Raw genomic sequence first — 17414 nt, forward strand, 5'->3', positions numbered from 1 at the left:
TTGGAATATATGTACATTGGCCGGCCACACGGCTCTTTCCATAGCAACCTTGTTTCAGTTGTAGAGTGAAATTGACAACAAATTTGGCTTTTCTCCGCATTTCCAAAGCATTAAGATTAGTACTGGAGAAAAAATATTAGAACTTACGGAAAAGAAAAAAGTTACCAGTTTCAAAATGCTTCCCAAAATTCCTGTTGTAGATTTATCAAAGGAAGACTTGAAGCCTGGAAGTGGTTCTTGGCTTTTAGCATGCAATCAAGTTTGTCATGCACTTGAAGAGTATGGCTGCTTTGTGGCAGTTAACAATAAATTTTCTGTTATGCTAAAAATTAGAACTCAATCTACCAAAACAAACATCAAACACATTCCAAAGAATCTAAATCATACACCAAAGAAGCAAGAACACACAATCAAGAACACCAAGGATTTTACCATGGTTCACTTATTTCAAAATTGAGAATAAGCCACATCCACGTTGAGCTCCAAAAACTTTTGGGGCTCACTGCACTAAGAGATTAGAAGTTTACAAATTACAAGAACAAATCAACTCCAAATCTTTACACACTCAATCAATCCCTAAATTCTAACTGTAACCTTTAATCACAAGAGAAATACAACCTAGCTTCTCTACCCTTGAAGGAAGCTTCACCTTCAACTCAAGATTACAGAAATCTAAAACTGATTACAAGAAAATTAGACTCAATTAGAAACCCTTGTAGAGTATTATTTTTTATCATAAAGAGAGAGCTGGAGAAAAGATGCAAATCTGGAATTTTTGATGTCTTTTATAGCTTTGACTTTCTTGGACAAATGGCAGCCATTAGATTTCTTTAACGAGCAAAGGCCAAGATTAAAACTTCTACTTCCTCAAACGTCACTGTTTTAAGCTTTATTTAACAATCTCCACCTTGAAACTCAAAACTCACCAACTTCAAAACCTTATCAGTGCAGCTAACCCATCCAAGTTCTCTTCATAGCTCAATTGCTGCTCTAATTTACAAATAGCATATTCAAGCAATGCTTGAACTTGGCAGTTGTCACCACCTTTGTCCCATATCTGCTAGATTATCCTCTGTTGCTATCTTCTTCAGATTTATCACTCCCTGCGCCACTAAATCCTTGACAAAATAAAACCTCACGTCCATGTGCTTGGTCCTCTCATGGTAGACTGAATTTTTACTTAGATATATTGCACTCTAACTGTCATAAAATACCATCATTGCCCCATCTATCAATTTCACCTCCGTTAGAAGTCCTTGTAGCCACAATGCTTCCTTGAATACTTTTGCCACTGCCACATATTCAGCTTCTATCGAAATAGGAAGTAGTTGACTTCCTTGAATCCTAGTCACCTACAAAATCAGAGTCTACAAAACCCACAAGATCAAGTGACTCACATCTTTTGGAATATTCTAAACCAACATGAGTTGTGCAATTTATATATTTTAGCAACCATTTTAGGGCAGACCAATGTCCTAACTCTGGGTTAGACATGAACCTACAAAGTAATGAGATGGAAAAAGTAAGGTCAGATCTTGTACTTATCATAGCATACATGACTGATCCTCTTACATTAGCATAGGGAACATTTTCCATTTTTAACAAATCAGAATCAGATTTAGGATATTGAGACTTACTTAGGATAAAATGACTGGCTAAAGGCAGATTTGCACTCTGAGACTGAGCCATACCAAATTTAGAAACTAGTTTTTGCAAACAAGCACTTTAATGTATTTTTAGCTCATTACACTTTCTATTTCTGGTTATAACTATCCCTAAAATCCTTTTAGCACACCCTAAGTCCTTCATATCAAACGCAGAATTGAGTTTTTTCTCTAATTCATCTGTTTTAGACTTAGACTTGCTAATTAGAAGCATATCATCCACATAAAAAAGAAGATACAAAGGCATGTTATCATTCAAGGCATAATAGAAACAATTATCATATTAACTCCTATTAAAACCAATACTCATGATAAAAGCATCAAATCTTTTGTACTATTGCCTAGGGGACTGTTTTAAACCATATATAAGGACTTGTGTAGCAAACATACATGATTTGGAAGTCTTTTATCTACAAAACCAACAGGCTGCCTCATGTAGAATTTTTCTTCTAAATTTCCATGTAAAAACGCAGTTTTTACATCAAGTTGTTCTAGTTCTAAATCATGGCATGCAAAAACAAACACATAAGTCTTATGGTCTTATATTTCACAACGAGAGAAAAGATATCATTAAAATCTATTCCTTCCCTTTGTGTGTAGCCTTTGGCTACCAATCTTGCCTTATATCTAGGAGGATCAGAGAGAGATATACCTTCTTTTACCTTGAATAACCATTAGTTTCTGGTCTTTGGGATTTGGAACCAATGATTGGGTTCCATTTATCTTTAGGGAGTGCATTTCCTCCTCCATTGTAGTCTGCCATTTGCTTTTGTCCTTGGATTTGATTGCCTTTTCATAGGTGACAGGTTCTTTCCTTTGCAATTCAGCCCCAGCCACCAAGGCTATATATATAAGCTTAGCATAAGAGAACCTCGCTGGTGGCCTGATCTCTTTTCTAGTTCTGTCTCGGGCCAATTGGTATTAGGCTAATGAATCATGTTGAGAAACCTCAGGATTTTCAACATGTTGTCATGATTCAGATCTGGTGCGACGATTACAGTTCCTGGATCTTCCTGTTCAAGTTGGGTTATTAGAGGCTCCACTCAATTTGAATATTCTCGGGTGGTTCTTGACTTATACGGTTACTGCTTGAGGTACTTGCGCCATTATCAACAGATTTGCAAGGAAAAAGATTCTCATTGAATATTACATCCCTACTAATTATAATCCTCACTTCAGGTTCACTCCTCTCCCATAACCTATACCCCCTGGTTTCCTATTGATAACCTAGAAACACACACCTCAATGATCTTGAGTCTAATTTTCCATTAGTGGTGTGAGCATATATTGCACATCCAAAAGCACTTAAGTGACCCAAGTTGGGTTTTCTATTTAATCACTTTTCTTTAGGGCACATAAATTCTATGGCACTTGAGGGACTCCTATTGACTAAGTATGCAACAGTGTTTAAGGCTTCCTCCCAAAAGATTTTAGGTACGCCAGATGTAAACAACAAACATCTAACCTTTTCTAATAAGGTTCTATTCATCCTCTCAGCAACTCCATTTTGCTGAGGAGTTTTCCTAACTGTTCTGTGTCTCAGAATACCCTAGTCACTATAGTAGTTATCAAACTCTAAATTGTAGAATTCTAACCCATTATCAGTCCTAAGGGCTTTGACCTTTCGGTCAATTTGATTCTCTAACAATAGTTTCTAACTCTAAAACCTGCCTAAAGCCTCATCCTTAGTCCTAAGCAAGTAAACCCACAATTTCCTACTGTAGTCATCAACTATAGAAAGGAAATAACTATTGCCCCCGTGTGATGTTATCCTTTCAAGCCCTCACAAATCAACATGCAAGTAATCTAAACAATTTTTAGCAAGGTGAGATCCCTTTTGGAAACTCAATTTATGTTGCTTACCCACTACACATGTTTAATAGAAGTTAAGAGTTTCAATGGAGTCCTTACCAAACAACCCCTATTTGCTTAGGATGTCTATGCCCATCTAACCCATGTGGCCCATCCTAGGGTGCCACTTCTCTGTAACAGTCAGGTTAGTAGAAAACAAAGCAGTATTATAACATTTAGAATCATGGTTCCCACAGAAAATATATAGTCCATTTCTTTTCACTCCCCTGAGGACTATGTTGTTATTCCTATAGACATTTAGGCACCCATTCTCAGCTTTATAACAACACCCATACTCATCTAGTGTTCCTAGAGAGATCAAATTCCTCTTTAAGTCTAGAATGTATCTAACCTTAGTCAATTTAATGTTTTTTTTCCATTTTCAAGCCTTAAGGTTATACTACCAATTCCCTGGACTTTGTAGGAATTATTGTTTCCCATAAACATAGTTTCTAGTTCATTAGCCTCAAAGTCTTGGAACCAGTTTTTATTATAGGACTCATGTGGAATGAGCATCTTGAACCTAGTACCCATTCATTTACATTATCTGATTTAGAGACAGTAAGGGCCTCTAACTCTTCGATATTGGTTTTAGTGGATGCTAGGTTGCTCTATGTATTTCCCTGCTTCTGTTTCTTAATCCAAGCAAAACAAAATTTCTTTAAGTGTCTTGTTTTATTACAAAAGAAACACTTTCTAGTCTCCCCTTTTGCTTTATGATTTTTTTTACCCTTCTTTTTATTCCTATGACCATTTTCAAACTGTGTGTTACTACCCAACATGCATGCTTGACTCCCTTTTTCCCTTCACAAATAGATTGTTACCACTCCTTTTTTGCACTCTAAGTTCTAGTTCCCTAGCTTTTAATCCTGAGATTATTAAATCTACAATAGGGACAGTTCCAGTGTATTGTAATGCATTTTTTACAACCTAATATTCCTCAGTTAGCGAATTTAACAATATCATGGCTAAACTGGAATCTCCAAGTTCTTTATCTATACCCTTAAGCACTAGGGTCATTTCCAAGAACTCATCAAGATTCTCATCAAGTGTCCTAGAACTATCCATCTTGTAAACAAATAAAACACCTTTAAGATCTTCAAGATTAGGTGCTGATTGCAAAGCATAAAGAGATTCAAGCTTACGCTAGAGTGTGATAGGTGTTTCAAAGCCATCTACCTTCCTAAAGACCCTGTCGAAGAGATTCATAATGATGAGGTTATAGGCTTCCTCATCCACCTCAGCTTTCTTTTTTAATTTTTCCTCTGTCCACTTTGTTGTGTCCTTCTCCAATGCAATTGCTACCTTATTGTGAGATAGCAATGCCTTCATTTTCTTCTTCCAGCTATTAAAATCGATATTCCCATCATATTGGGTGATCTCAACACGTATGGTAGTCATTCTAAAGACTCAGTGTTTGATTTAGGATTTTACTGAGAGAAACCGTAGAAATTGAAAACGATTTCTAACCCTTTTCAAGAGATTGAGACATTGATTTTAGGAATTTCTAACCCTGGGTTGCAATTGAGACTCACAAACCAAGAAGCCACAAAATTAACAAACCTTAGATTTCAAGAAACCCTAGACCTTGCTCTGATACCACTGTTATGCTAAAAATCAGAACTCAATCTACCAAAACAAACATCAAACACATTCCGAAGAATCTAAATCACACACCAAAGAAGCAAGAACACACAATCAAGAACATCAAGGATTTTACCATGGTTCACTTATTCCAAAATTGGGAATAAGCCACATCCACGTTGAGCTCCAAGAACTTTTAGGGCTCATAGCACTAAGAGATTAGAAGTTTACAGATTATAAGAACAAATCAACTCCAAATCTTAACACACTCAATCAATCCCCAAATTCTAACTATAACCTTTAATCACAAGAGAAATCACAACCTAGATTCTCTACCCTTGAAGGAAGCTCGACCTTCAACTCAAGATTACAGAAATCTAAAACTGATTACAAGAAAATTAGACTCAATCAGAAACTCTTGTAGAGTATTATTTTTATAATAAAGAGAAAGCTGGAGAAAAGATGCAAATCTAGAATTTTTGACGTCTTTTATAGCTTTGACTTTCTCGAACAAATGGAAGCTGTTAGATTTCTTTAACAAGCAAAGGCCAAGATTAAAATTTAATTCCTCAAACGCAACTGTTTTGAACTTCATTTAACATTTTATTTAGGATCTTGCAACAGAGTCTTTGAATCAACCAAAGAGTTGTTTGATCTTCCTTTAGAAATCAAAATACTAAACGATAACAAGAAGCCTTACCAAGGCTATATTGGGAAAAGCCCTCATTTTCCTCTTCATGAAGCTATGCGAATAGATAATGTAACCACTTTTGAAGAAACCCAAAAGCTTACAAAACTCATGTGGCCCAACGAAAACGATCCTTTCAGGTAAGCTTTTAATATACACTTCATTAGATTAATTTGTACCGTAAGTTCATATATCTGAATTTGAATATATAAATTTTTAATGGACCCTCTTAACCTGATCCAACAAATAAAGGTTTGTGATTAGTGAACCATTAGTAATAGGAGTCTTGCTCAGGATTAGGGTTACCAATGTGAATTTTTAAAGGGTGAATTTTTGTTTGTTGGCTTTGTTTTGGTGACGGTTGTCTTGTATATGGTTTGGAGATGGTCTTGTGTAGACTTTTGTTTTTGTCCTAACTCAGGGTTTGTCTTGTGGTAAGATGTGCATTGGGAGATAGTGTCATGTATAACTCTTTTGTCTTGTTTTTTATCCTCCCAGGGGCTTGTCCTGTTGTAGGTTGGTCGCCTTTCGAGACCTCTTTGTATATTCTTTTTCTTATTCTATTTAAAGCTTAATTACCCAAAAAAATAAAAGTTTGTGATTATTAATCACAAATAGGAATAAAATAGACAAATGGATTCTAATACCATAAATTAATAAATGACATTGCAGAAATTGCAAAAGATCTTTAAAAAACTCAAGAAAGCTTAGATCACCAGGAAACGATCCTAATTTCATAATTCTTTCCACTTGTCTGTCTAACATTTTTTTGTCTTTTTTGATCAGCAAAATTGTCCACTCGTACTCAAAGTTAGTGGAAGAGTTGAATGAGCTGGTAATATGAATGGTTTTTGAATGCTATGGTGTTGAGGAGTACTGTAATTCCCATATTAAATCAAAAAGTTACCATCTTAGATTATTGAAATATGAAGAGCCTAGGTGTACTTGTTGAATATTTTTGTCAAACTTATGGTGTTTGTGTGCATAGTTGTTGTGTGTGTGCACACTGAAGTTAGACATATGCATGCTGCATTTCATTTCGCATTTTACTTCGTGTGTGCACACACTCTTGTTTTGTGCTAACATCGCATGTTTTACTCACTTTGCACAAGTTGTGTTTTTTACTTGATAGCTAAGATATTTTCTTTGCATCTTTTATGCTGTCATTTGGACCATTTACAAGTGTCCCAATATCCTTAAGTGGTCCAAGGAAAACCAAACTTTTTCACTTTTTGATTGTGGTCCCAAAAGGTAGATGGAATCTTTTCCATTTTTAGACCAACATGTGTCAGCCTTTGTCTGCTGACTTGGCAAGGATTGGGGAGCACGAAATTGGCCTTTATCATTATTGCTCATTTGTAAAGCCAACCTTTGATATTCTATTTGTTTGTACTCTAATTCTTTTTGCACATGTGGCGTCTTTTTTATATTATCTTGCCCATCAAGATTTATCTCTTTCATGGTTTTTGTGTAAGTTTTCTCTTTATAGTTGTCTGCCTCTCCTCTTATGGCCCTGAAAAGTTGGTGAGTTTTTGTTTGTGGTCACAACAAAAGATGAAAGAGATTGTCTGCCATTTGTCTTAAAGAGATTGGTCAAGCAAGGATTATTTAAACCCATCTTCTTCTTCCTTGCATCTTCGAACCTGGTTTTTTCATTGTTTAGTTCTCTGAAGTTTTAGAAAGCATTTCAATCAGGTTCCCTTTGTTCATTCTTTGATGATCATATCTTAGCTTGTTGAGGAGTATTTATTTGGAACATAGTTCCTTTATTGTGAGCTAAAAGGAAGTTCATCTCCTTCCTTGTTTGTTTTCTTTTTGAACTTGGATATTATTTTGTTTGTGCTCTGAAATTTTCAGAGAGTTTATTCCTTGCTAGGTTTCATGTATGCTTTAATGCTTAAATCATTTTGTTCATCTTTGTTTATTGTTTATTGCTGCTGGAACTTGCATGGTTCCTACGCTAAGAGCTTGAAAAGAGTTCAAACCCTGGAACCTGGAGGTGTTCTTTGGCGAGTGAAGCTTGGGTGGAGCTCAAACATTGTCCGGGAGTGTTCTTGGTGTGCAGTGATCCTAGAAGCGATGAAGCAATAGAGATTCAGAGGGTGGTGTTTAGTGTAACATAGTACAGGGAATCTCTTTGTTGTAGCTAAAATTAACTCTAAGTGATATCTTATAATGTTTATTGTTATAGTGGATTAGCTTTGATCTGAACAAGGTCCCATGGATGTAGGCTAAGAGTGGTTTTAGCCGAACCATGTATATGCTTGTGTGCTTTATCTTAACCGCTTGTGGTTGTTGATTCATGCTTAACTTGATAACCATTAATCAACTTGGTAAAATTTTCTGCTGCACTTTAAAAATGGGTATCTAATGTTGAATAAAGTTCACCAACTCTAACAGTATTATAGTCAACTGGTTCTTCCTCCTCACGAAGATATAACTTTCACCAGCATATTACGTCAAAACCATGTTAAGGGTTTGGAGATAAAAACAAAAAATGGCGAGTGGATCGGTTCTGAGCCCCACCCTTCATCCTTTATTGTGATGGCCGGCGATGCATTCACGGTGAGACTTGTGAGAGGTACGAAGAAAACAGGGAAGAACAAAGAAAAAAGAGATCTGAAATTCTTCTATATTTTTAACTCATCAAAAGAGAAGTACAGTAACATGATACTTATAGTAAAAACAGAGCAAAAGACGTAAAACAGAAACAGAATACAAAACTGTTATAGAGACGTAAAACAGAACGTAAACAGACTACAAAACTGTTACAGCGGTAAAACTGACTTAACAACTTTTTAACAAACTTCTTAAACTGAATTAACAGCTTTAACAACTTCATTAATCAGTTTACTAACATCCTCCCTTAAACTAAACTATCTTAACTACCATTCAGTGTTTTACTGACATCCTTCTATAAACCAAGCCATCCTTTTTATCATGCATACTAACGTCTAATTCTGAACCATGTTAGCAGCAACAGTCTCATTAACCTGATGCAGCAGTTCTTTTAGTAAACTGATCTGATGAAGCTTCAGTATTAAACTAGGCTGATGCAGCACTAGCATTATCTTACAGATTCACCATACTAACTTGATTAGCAATAGCACTCTCATTAAACTGATCTAGCAACTCTTTTAGTAAACTGATGAAGCTCCCGTATTAGACTGATCTAACAGAAAAAAAAAAAAACACCAGTATTATCTTACAGAGTTAATAGAGTCAATTCTGAAACAGAGAGAGTTGATAACTCATATTTCTTGGTCAGGAGAGATGACTTTAGAATCTGAGGTTTCCTGTGGAAGAGAGGAAACAACCGTAAGTTTATATCTGAGAGCTTCAAATCTCGTAGTGGACAAGGATTTGGTAAAAATGTCTGCGGTTTGGTGCTCTGTAGGGACATAGCAGACTTTTAGCTATTTGGCTGCAATTTGTTCTCTGATGCAGTGCATATCTAACTCAATATGCTTGGTTCGAGCATGGAAAACTGGATTAGATGCAAGTGAGTTAGCACTCTGATTATCACACCATATAACAGGAACTTCAGGAAGATGCAGACCCATTTCAGTGAATAAATTATGAAACCAAGCTATTTTTGTTGCACCTTGAGCAAGAGCTTAATACTCAGCTTCAGTAGAAGATAGTGCCACTACTTTTTGTTTCCTGGAGCTCCATTGCAGCAAGTTAGATCCAAGGAATAGGCAGCAACCGCTGGTTGATCGTCTGTCCTGAATACTTCCTGCCCAGTCAGCATCAGTGAAGCATTCAAGATGAAATCTTTGTATTTTGGTGAACTTGACACCAAAATTTGAAGTGCCTTTAATATACCGAAGAAGTCTTTTGCAAGCTTGCCAATGAAGTTGAGTGGGAGCTTTTAGAAATTGACTTAATTTGTTGACAGAAAATGCAATCTCAGGCCGGGATAGTGTGAGATATTGTAGTGCACCAATAGTACTCCGGTAGAGAGATGGGTTGTCAAATGGCTCACTATCCTCAAATGTTAATTTGTTTCCTAATGCCATTGGAGTGGAGCACGGTTTGGAGTCTGACATTCCAGTTTTAATCAGTAAATCCCGTGCATATTTGTCTTGGCTCATATGTACTGCTGAACCTGTTCTTTGAACTTCAAATCCCAGAAAATACTTAAGAGAGCCCAAGGTTTTTAAGGCAAACTCAAGATTCAGTTTGCACACAATGTCTTGAACTAACTTATCATCACTTCCTGTCAATAATATGTCATCAACATATACAACACCATATATAACCTGATTGTTGTGTCTGTAAATAAATAGACTAGGATCAGCAACTGAACAGAGAAAACCCCACTGCAAGAAGGCATTTTTGAGCTTCTCAAACCATGCCCGAGGGGCCTGCTTAAGTCCATAGAGTGCCTTTACCAATTTACACACATGAAGAGGCTTTTTATCATCAATGAAACCTTGTGGCTGAGTCATAAAAACTGTCTCACTAAGCTCTCCATTGAGGAAAGCGTTATTTACATCAACTTGCTGAATATCCCAGCCATATGTGATAGCCAAGCTTAGAACAACTCGAATGGTAGAAGACTTTATAACGGGGCTGAAGGTTTCAAGATAATCAATCCCGGGGTTTTGTTGAAAACCTTTTTCAACAAGTCTAGCTTTGAACCTTTGAATAGACCCATCAGAATTTTGTTTTACTCGAAAAACCCATTTACATCCAACTATGTTCATGTGTGATTCAGCTGGAACAAGTTCCCAAGTATGGTTGGATATTAAGGCTTTGAACTCACTTTCCATGGCAGCTTTCCAGGATGGATGAGATAGAGCTTCAGCTACACTCTTTGGTTCACTTGTATCTAGGTGCGAACTAGAAGAAACTGACATGGATATAGGAATTTTAGCTTTAGACCGAGTAACCATGGGGTGAGTATTTAATGAATGGGAATTATGGACTGTGGTATCAATGGTGGCATGAGTGGACTGGTGTTTAGGAAAGGGAAGATCTACAACAAGATGAATGGATTCAGGAGAACTAGTAGAGTTGTCTGGTAATGTAGTGGGAGAGTTTGTAAGAGGCTGGACAAAGTGTTCAGTAGGTTCAAGAACTGACGTATGTACAGATTGTGGAGAAGACTCTATAAAAGGTGAATTTGGTATGTACTAGGGGAATGTGAGGAAGATTCTTCTAAAGGATCAGCAGTTAGTGTTTTATGTGAGGGAGATTGTACTAAGAAAGACGGTGGAGCTGAAGTATTAACAGATTTGGAAAGTGGACTCGACTTTGATAGTGGAGCTATAGATGACCTTTGCTGACCAATTGTAGGAAAAGGTGGTGAAGAAAAAGAAGACACGGGTGTAGTGGTCAAGGAAGGCATGACTCTAAATGAGCTTTTATCACAAGAGAGAAATTGTGGAGATTGATTTGTTTTAGGACAGAATGCAATAGTTTCGGTAGTTGCAAAAGGGAAATGGTTTTCATCAAATTTAGCACTTTGACATATATAAATCTTGCCTTTAGAATCCATGCATTTGTATCCTTTGTGATGCATGCTATATCCTACAAACGTGCATGTGGTGGTGTAAAAATCAAACTTGTGTGAGTTATAAGGTCTAAGGTAAGGATAGATTGCACAAACAAAGACTTTAATACACTTATAATCTGGAATTTGTTTAAACAAAATCTGAAATGGAGACAAACCAGATAGTACAGACGTGGGCAGCTTATTTGTAAGGTAAGCAGCGGTTTGGAAAGAAAGCCACCAAAATTTTAAAGGCATGCTAGCTTGAGCAAGAAGAGTTAGACCTTATTCTACTAATTATTCTATGTTTTCTTTCAACCCTTCCATTTTGTTGGTGGGTATAAGGACATGGATGCCTAAAAACAATCCCATGATCAAGAAAATATGGAACTAAACTCCTATATTCCCCTCCCCAATCTGTTTGAACACATTTTATGGTGAAGTTAAATTGTTTTTCTGCTAGAATATGAAACTGTTTGAAGATATGTTGAGTTTCTGATTTTTTTTTCAGTGGGAAAATCCAAGTGAATCGGCTATAGTCATTTAGGAATTGAATGTAATAACGAAAACCTTCAAGTGAGGGAATGGGAGAAGGTCCCCAAAGGTCTGAATGAATCAGTTATAGGGGTTGAGAGGCTCTTGAATTGGTTCTAGGAAAAACTGATTGGTGAAGTTTACCAAATTGACATGCAGTGCATAAATCAAAGGTGTGTGAAACAATATTGTTTAGTTTTAAAATATGCAGAATTTTGGAAAGAACATTTGCATTGGGGTGACCTAAACGTTTGTGCCACAACATTCCATTGGTTTTGACAGTAGCAAGTGATTGAAATGTGTGTGTATTATTATCACTAGTAGCATTTACACAAGAGGATACATTTGCAAGAGACTCTAAAGACTCATTATTAGAACTTAAAGTTGGTTCACAAAAATCTGAAATTACAGAAGAAGAAGGCTGGGTTTGGACAAACTGATCTTGATGCAGTGTTCTGGTTAAAGAGTTGAAGGTTATGGCTGTAGGTTTTGCAGAAACATCTGGCAAAGGGAATTTTGGAGTGGCTGCGGTTTGAAGTTGATAAAGGCCATCCTTAAGTCTTCCTTGAAGAAGAACTACCTTAGATTGTTTGTCCTTAACAACACAATGGTCAGCAAAGAATTCAACTATAACACCATTATCTTTAGTAAATCTAGATATGCTTAACAGATTTTTGGTGATTTTATGGACACACAAGACATGCTTAAGATAAAGAGACTTAGATTGACATGGTAAATAAGTGAAACCAGTATGAGATATAGGTAGAAGCTCACCATTTCCAACCTGGAGCTGCTCATTTCCAGTGTAATTAGAATTGACAGTGAGCTGAGAGAGATCAGCTGTTACATGATCTGTAGCTCCTGAGTCCATGTACCAGGAGACATCTTGGACAGTGGATGGTGCAGCGACATAATTGGCAACAGAGTTGGTATAGTTTGGTGACTGTGTTTGAGTTAAAAATGCTTGATTGGAGGAGGTATGTGGTATAGTTGTGGAGGATTCATCATTTGTTTGAATCTGCCCAGATGATCCTACGGGAAAGTGAGTTGATGTTGCATTATGAGCTGTAGAATTAGTGTAGAATGGGTGGACACCAGCTGATATGTTTGGATTATAGGTACGCTGAGATGTGCTCTGAGGGGAGTATGGTGAACCTTGATAAACAGCAGGTGGTTTGGGGTAATTAGGAACAAAATTCTGTCTGATCAGTGGATTGATATCTCCTGTATAATTTGTGTCAAACCTGTGATAACAATTGAGAGCCAAGTGTCAATTTTTTCCCCATACTTGGCATATAAATCTGCCTCTACCAAATCCACGCCCTCTTCCTCTGCCACCAAACTGTGGTGAGTAAAGCTGGTGCTGTGGAACTGAGTTAACAAGATGGTTAGATCCAGGAACAAAGTGACTAGATCCATGAGCAACTTGAGGAGTACTTGAATTGTGGGATGCAAAGCCAAGAGGTGGCATAGGTGTAAACCGAGACTGTTGAACATTAAAGGCGTGATTTTCAATATGATATTTTTTGTGATTCTCACCAGTTGTAAGATTGGCAAGATTAACAGACCCACCTTGGAATTCAGTGTTAACCATTGAGTTCATCACTAGATTAGCTTTTTCTAACCTCAACTCATACTTTTGTAGAATTATCTGTGCATCCTGGACAGAAAGTGATCAAGTCTAGACTCAAGTCTAGTGGTGATATTTACTACTGCAACGTCATATTCAGAAGTTAGGCCATCAAGAATGTAGTTTAACAATTCTTCATCAGTGACTGTTATACCACTGGAAGATAAAACTTCAGCAAATCCTTTCATTCTCATGAAGTAATCATGAATACTTAGATTATCTTTCCTTGTATTTGTAGTAAGTTCTTGATATGTAAGGTTTTACATCTAGATTCAATAAGGAACTCTTTTTCTAAAACAATCCACATTTCGGCAGAAAATTGACACTTTGACACAACAGAAAACATTGATTCATATATGGATCCAAGAAGCCAACTTACTAGTGATTTATCTGTCTTTTTCCACTAAACATAAGCTAGATTAGGTTTCTTTTTTGTAACTCCATCAGAACTTTCACTTTGGATCTTGATAAAGGGGGCTGGACATGAAATCAAACCGGTTAGATGTTCCTCCAGATCATGAGAACCTGCTGCAAATAGAATCTGTGATTTCCAGAATCTATAATTATCTCTGGTAAGTTTGGGAGAGATAACAGGTAGGGTTGAAGACGCCATGGCTAGAGATACTGAAGAACTTTCAGTTTCAGAAGTCAACTTGTGAGCTGAGGTATTTTGATTGAGAGAGATCAACCATTTATGACGTTTGTCTATGGCTCTGATACCATGTGAGAGGTACGAAGAAAACAGGGAAGAACAAAGGAAAAAGAGATATGAAATTCTTCTGTATTTTTAACTCATCAAAAGAGAAGTATAGTAACATGATACTTATAGTAAAAACAGAGCAAAAGATGTAAAACAGAAACAGAATACAAAACTGTTACAGAGACATAAAACAGAACGTAAACAGACTACAAAACTGTTACGATGGTAAAACTGACTTAACAACTTTTTAACAAACTTCTTAAGCTGAATTAACAGCTTTAACAACTTCATTAATCAGTTTACTAACAAGACTTAATCCGCTGCTTAAATTTGAAGTAAAAATATATAATTTACAAACTCATATATAACAACTGAGGAAATTTGTATTTTTTTTTTTTTTTTTATCAAGTTAATGTTTAAGGGATGAATTTTTATTGAAACAGGTGTGGAGCAATGACAGAATACGACCTCATCGGGTAATCATGGGTGGAAATGAAGACAGATATTCAATTGGGTTGTTTACTTTCCACGATGGGACAATAAATATTCCTGAAACGTTAGTGGATAATGAACATCCATTACAATATAAGCTATTTAATCATCTAGATTATGTTAATTACTATTATTCAAACAATGGTTCAAAACCAAACCAGTGCCATTATAAAGCCTACTGCTCCTCAACACAACTCCTCAAACTGGACTACTCTGCAAATGGTTGAAGCCTCTTGTTTTCTTCCAGCAACTTACAACATCAACTTCATTTTATAGCTTCAGAATTGCTTATACTCAGTACAGCTTCAAAAACTCAGTAAAGCTTCAAATCTGCACCAGAAAAAAAAAAAAAAAAAAAACTGCATTTCATTTTTCTGCATTTTTCTTATCAGATTTCTTCCAGCAACACAAACTGCATCTTTTCTGCATTTTTCTTATCAGATTTCAGATTTCTCCCAACAACACAAACTGCATTTTTCTGCATTTTTCTTATCAGATTTCCTTCAGCAACACAAACTGTATTTTTTCTGCATTTTTCCTATCAGATTTCATATTTCTTCCAGCAATACAAACTCCATTTTTTTTTTTTTCAGCAACACAAACGGCATTTTTCTTATCATATTTCTTTTAGCAACACAAACTGATCCAACCACAACACAAACTCTTCCAACTAAACTTCACAAATCTGTAAACTCATAAATCTGCAACTACTCAACACAAACTTCACCAACTACACAAATCTGCAAACTGCACTTTACACAAACAATTCTGCATCTGCAAACTCACAAATCTNTACTTGTTTAGTTTGAATATTTGTCTTGTAGAGATAAATTGAAATGTGTTGGTGGTTGGTTAGTTTGGGTGATTTTGCAGTAGATTGGGGTTTTGAAAATTTGATTTTTATGCTGCTTGTTGCATGTGCATGTATACGGTGTTCATAAGGAATTAAAGGTTGCTGAAAATGATTAATTGAGGTGTGATTGATAACATAGAGAGGAGTTGGTTTCGGCTGACTTGAAGAGTGGGAAGTTTTCAGTAATAAGTAAACAAAAATATATGTAGATTTTTATGTTATGGGGAAGATTGAGGTTGGTCTGTTCATTGTCAAATAATTTAACTTTCCTTTTATCTATATACATATAGGTGAGTATAGCATCATACATTAGTACTGACCCCGACCCAAAATGCATTGTATTTTATTTTTTATGATTTTTCAAAGTTTTAATCTTCAAAAAATCATTAAAAATAATCCGCTCGTTCGAATCGATCCATTCTTGTTGCCTTTCGTTCCTTTAATTATTCCCCACCACCGACCAAAAAATCAGATTAAAACGACAACCCCCGAAAAGATCGTCCCTCGATGTCTCGAACGCTCCTGCCGTGCATGAAAGCAAGGTTGCCGCTCCATGCCAAATGCGTGCACCCCAACTCTGCACACCACAATTCAAATGAGGATTTTAGAATCGCAACGCAACTGACCCCGACCCAAAATGCATTGTATTTTACGATTTTCCAAAGTTTTAATCTTCGAAAAATCATTAAAAACAATCCGCTTGTTCGAATCGATCCGTTCTTGTTGCCTTTCGTTCCTTTAATTTTTCCACACCACTGTGAAAAAAATCAGATCAAAATGACAATCCCCGAAGAGATCGTCCCTCGATGTCCCGAACGCCCCTGCCGTGCGCGGAAGCAAGGTTGCCGCTCCACGCCAAATGCGTGCACCCCAACTCTGCACACCACAATTCAAATAAGGATTTTAGAAACGCAACGCAACTGGCCCCGACCCAAACTGCATTGTAATTTACGATTTTTCAAAGTTTTAATCTTCGAAAAATCATTAAAAATAATCTGCTCGTCCGAATCGATCCGTTCTTGTTGCCTTTCGTTCCTTTAATTTTTCCACACCACCGTGCAAAAAATCTGATCAAAACGACAATCCCCGAAGAGATCATTCCTCAATGTCCCGAACACCCTTGCCGTGCGCGAAAGCAAGGTTGCCGCTCCACACAACTGACCCCAACCCAAAAAGCATTGTATTTTATTTTTTTACGATTTTCCAAAGTTTTAATTTACGAAAAATCATTCAAAATAATCCGCTCGTCCGAATCGATCTGTTCTTGTTGGCTTTCGTTCCTCTAATTTTTCCCTATTGCCATACAAAAAATCAGATCAAAACGACAACCTTCGAAAAGATCGTCCCTCGATGTCCCGAACGCCCTTGCTGTGCGCGAAAGCAAGGTTGCCGCTCCACGCCAAATGCGTGCACCCCAACTCTGCATGCCAAAATTCAAATGAGGATTTTAGAAGCGCAACGCAACTAACCCCGACCCAAAATGCATTGTATTTTATTTTTACGATTTTCCAAAGTTTTAATATTCAAAAAATCATTAAAAATTATCCGCTTGTCCGAATCGATCCGTTCTTGTTGCCTTTCGTTCCTTTAATTTTTCCCCACCGTTGTGTAAAAAATCAGATCAAAACGACAACCCCCGAAAAGATCGTCCCTCGATGTCCCGAACGCCCCTCCCATGCACGAAAGCAAGGTTGCCACTTCACGCCAAATGCGTGCACCCAACTCTACACACCACAAGTCAAATGAGGATTTTAGAAGCGCAACGCAACTGACGTCGACCCAAAATGAGTTGTATTTTATTTTTTACGATTTTCCAAAATTTTAATATTCGAAAAATCATTAAAAATAATCTGCTCATCCGAATCAATCTGTTCTTTTGCCTTTTGTTCCTTTAATTTTTCCCCATTGCCGTACAAAA

General features: G+C 36.7%; 1 protein-coding gene across 1 annotated transcript; it reads left to right on the plus strand.

Moving 5' to 3' along the window:
* Positions 1 to 175: 175 nt before the first annotated feature.
* Positions 176 to 14870, plus strand: LOC116112320 (2-oxoglutarate-dependent dioxygenase AOP2-like). The gene is made up of 6 exons (XM_031398473.1): positions 176 to 279; positions 1349 to 1365; positions 5726 to 5927; positions 6574 to 6622; positions 8188 to 8352; positions 14595 to 14870. Exons 1-6 carry the CDS (start codon positions 176 to 178, stop codon positions 14868 to 14870), a joined length of 813 nt encoding a protein of 270 aa, XP_031254333.1.
* Positions 14871 to 17414: the final 2544 nt, after the last annotated feature.

This window comes from Pistacia vera, unplaced genomic scaffold, assembly GCF_008641045.1.
Source record: "Pistacia vera cultivar Batoury unplaced genomic scaffold, PisVer_v2 Contig660, whole genome shotgun sequence".
Taxonomy (NCBI): domain Eukaryota; kingdom Viridiplantae; phylum Streptophyta; class Magnoliopsida; order Sapindales; family Anacardiaceae; genus Pistacia; species Pistacia vera.

Excerpts from the sequence above, each read along its gene's own strand:
- LOC116112320 (XM_031398473.1), top strand. The coding sequence starts at position 176 with ATGCTTCCCAAAATTCCTGTTGTAGATTTATCAAAGGAAGACTTGAAG. Across the intron at positions 5,928-6,573 it reads AACGAAAACGATCCTTTCAG|CAAAATTGTCCACTCGTACT; the intron begins GTAAGCTTTTAA and ends TTTTTTGATCAG. Across the intron at positions 8,353-14,594 it reads TGGCCGGCGATGCATTCACG|GTGTGGAGCAATGACAGAAT; the intron begins GTGAGACTTGTG and ends TTATTGAAACAG.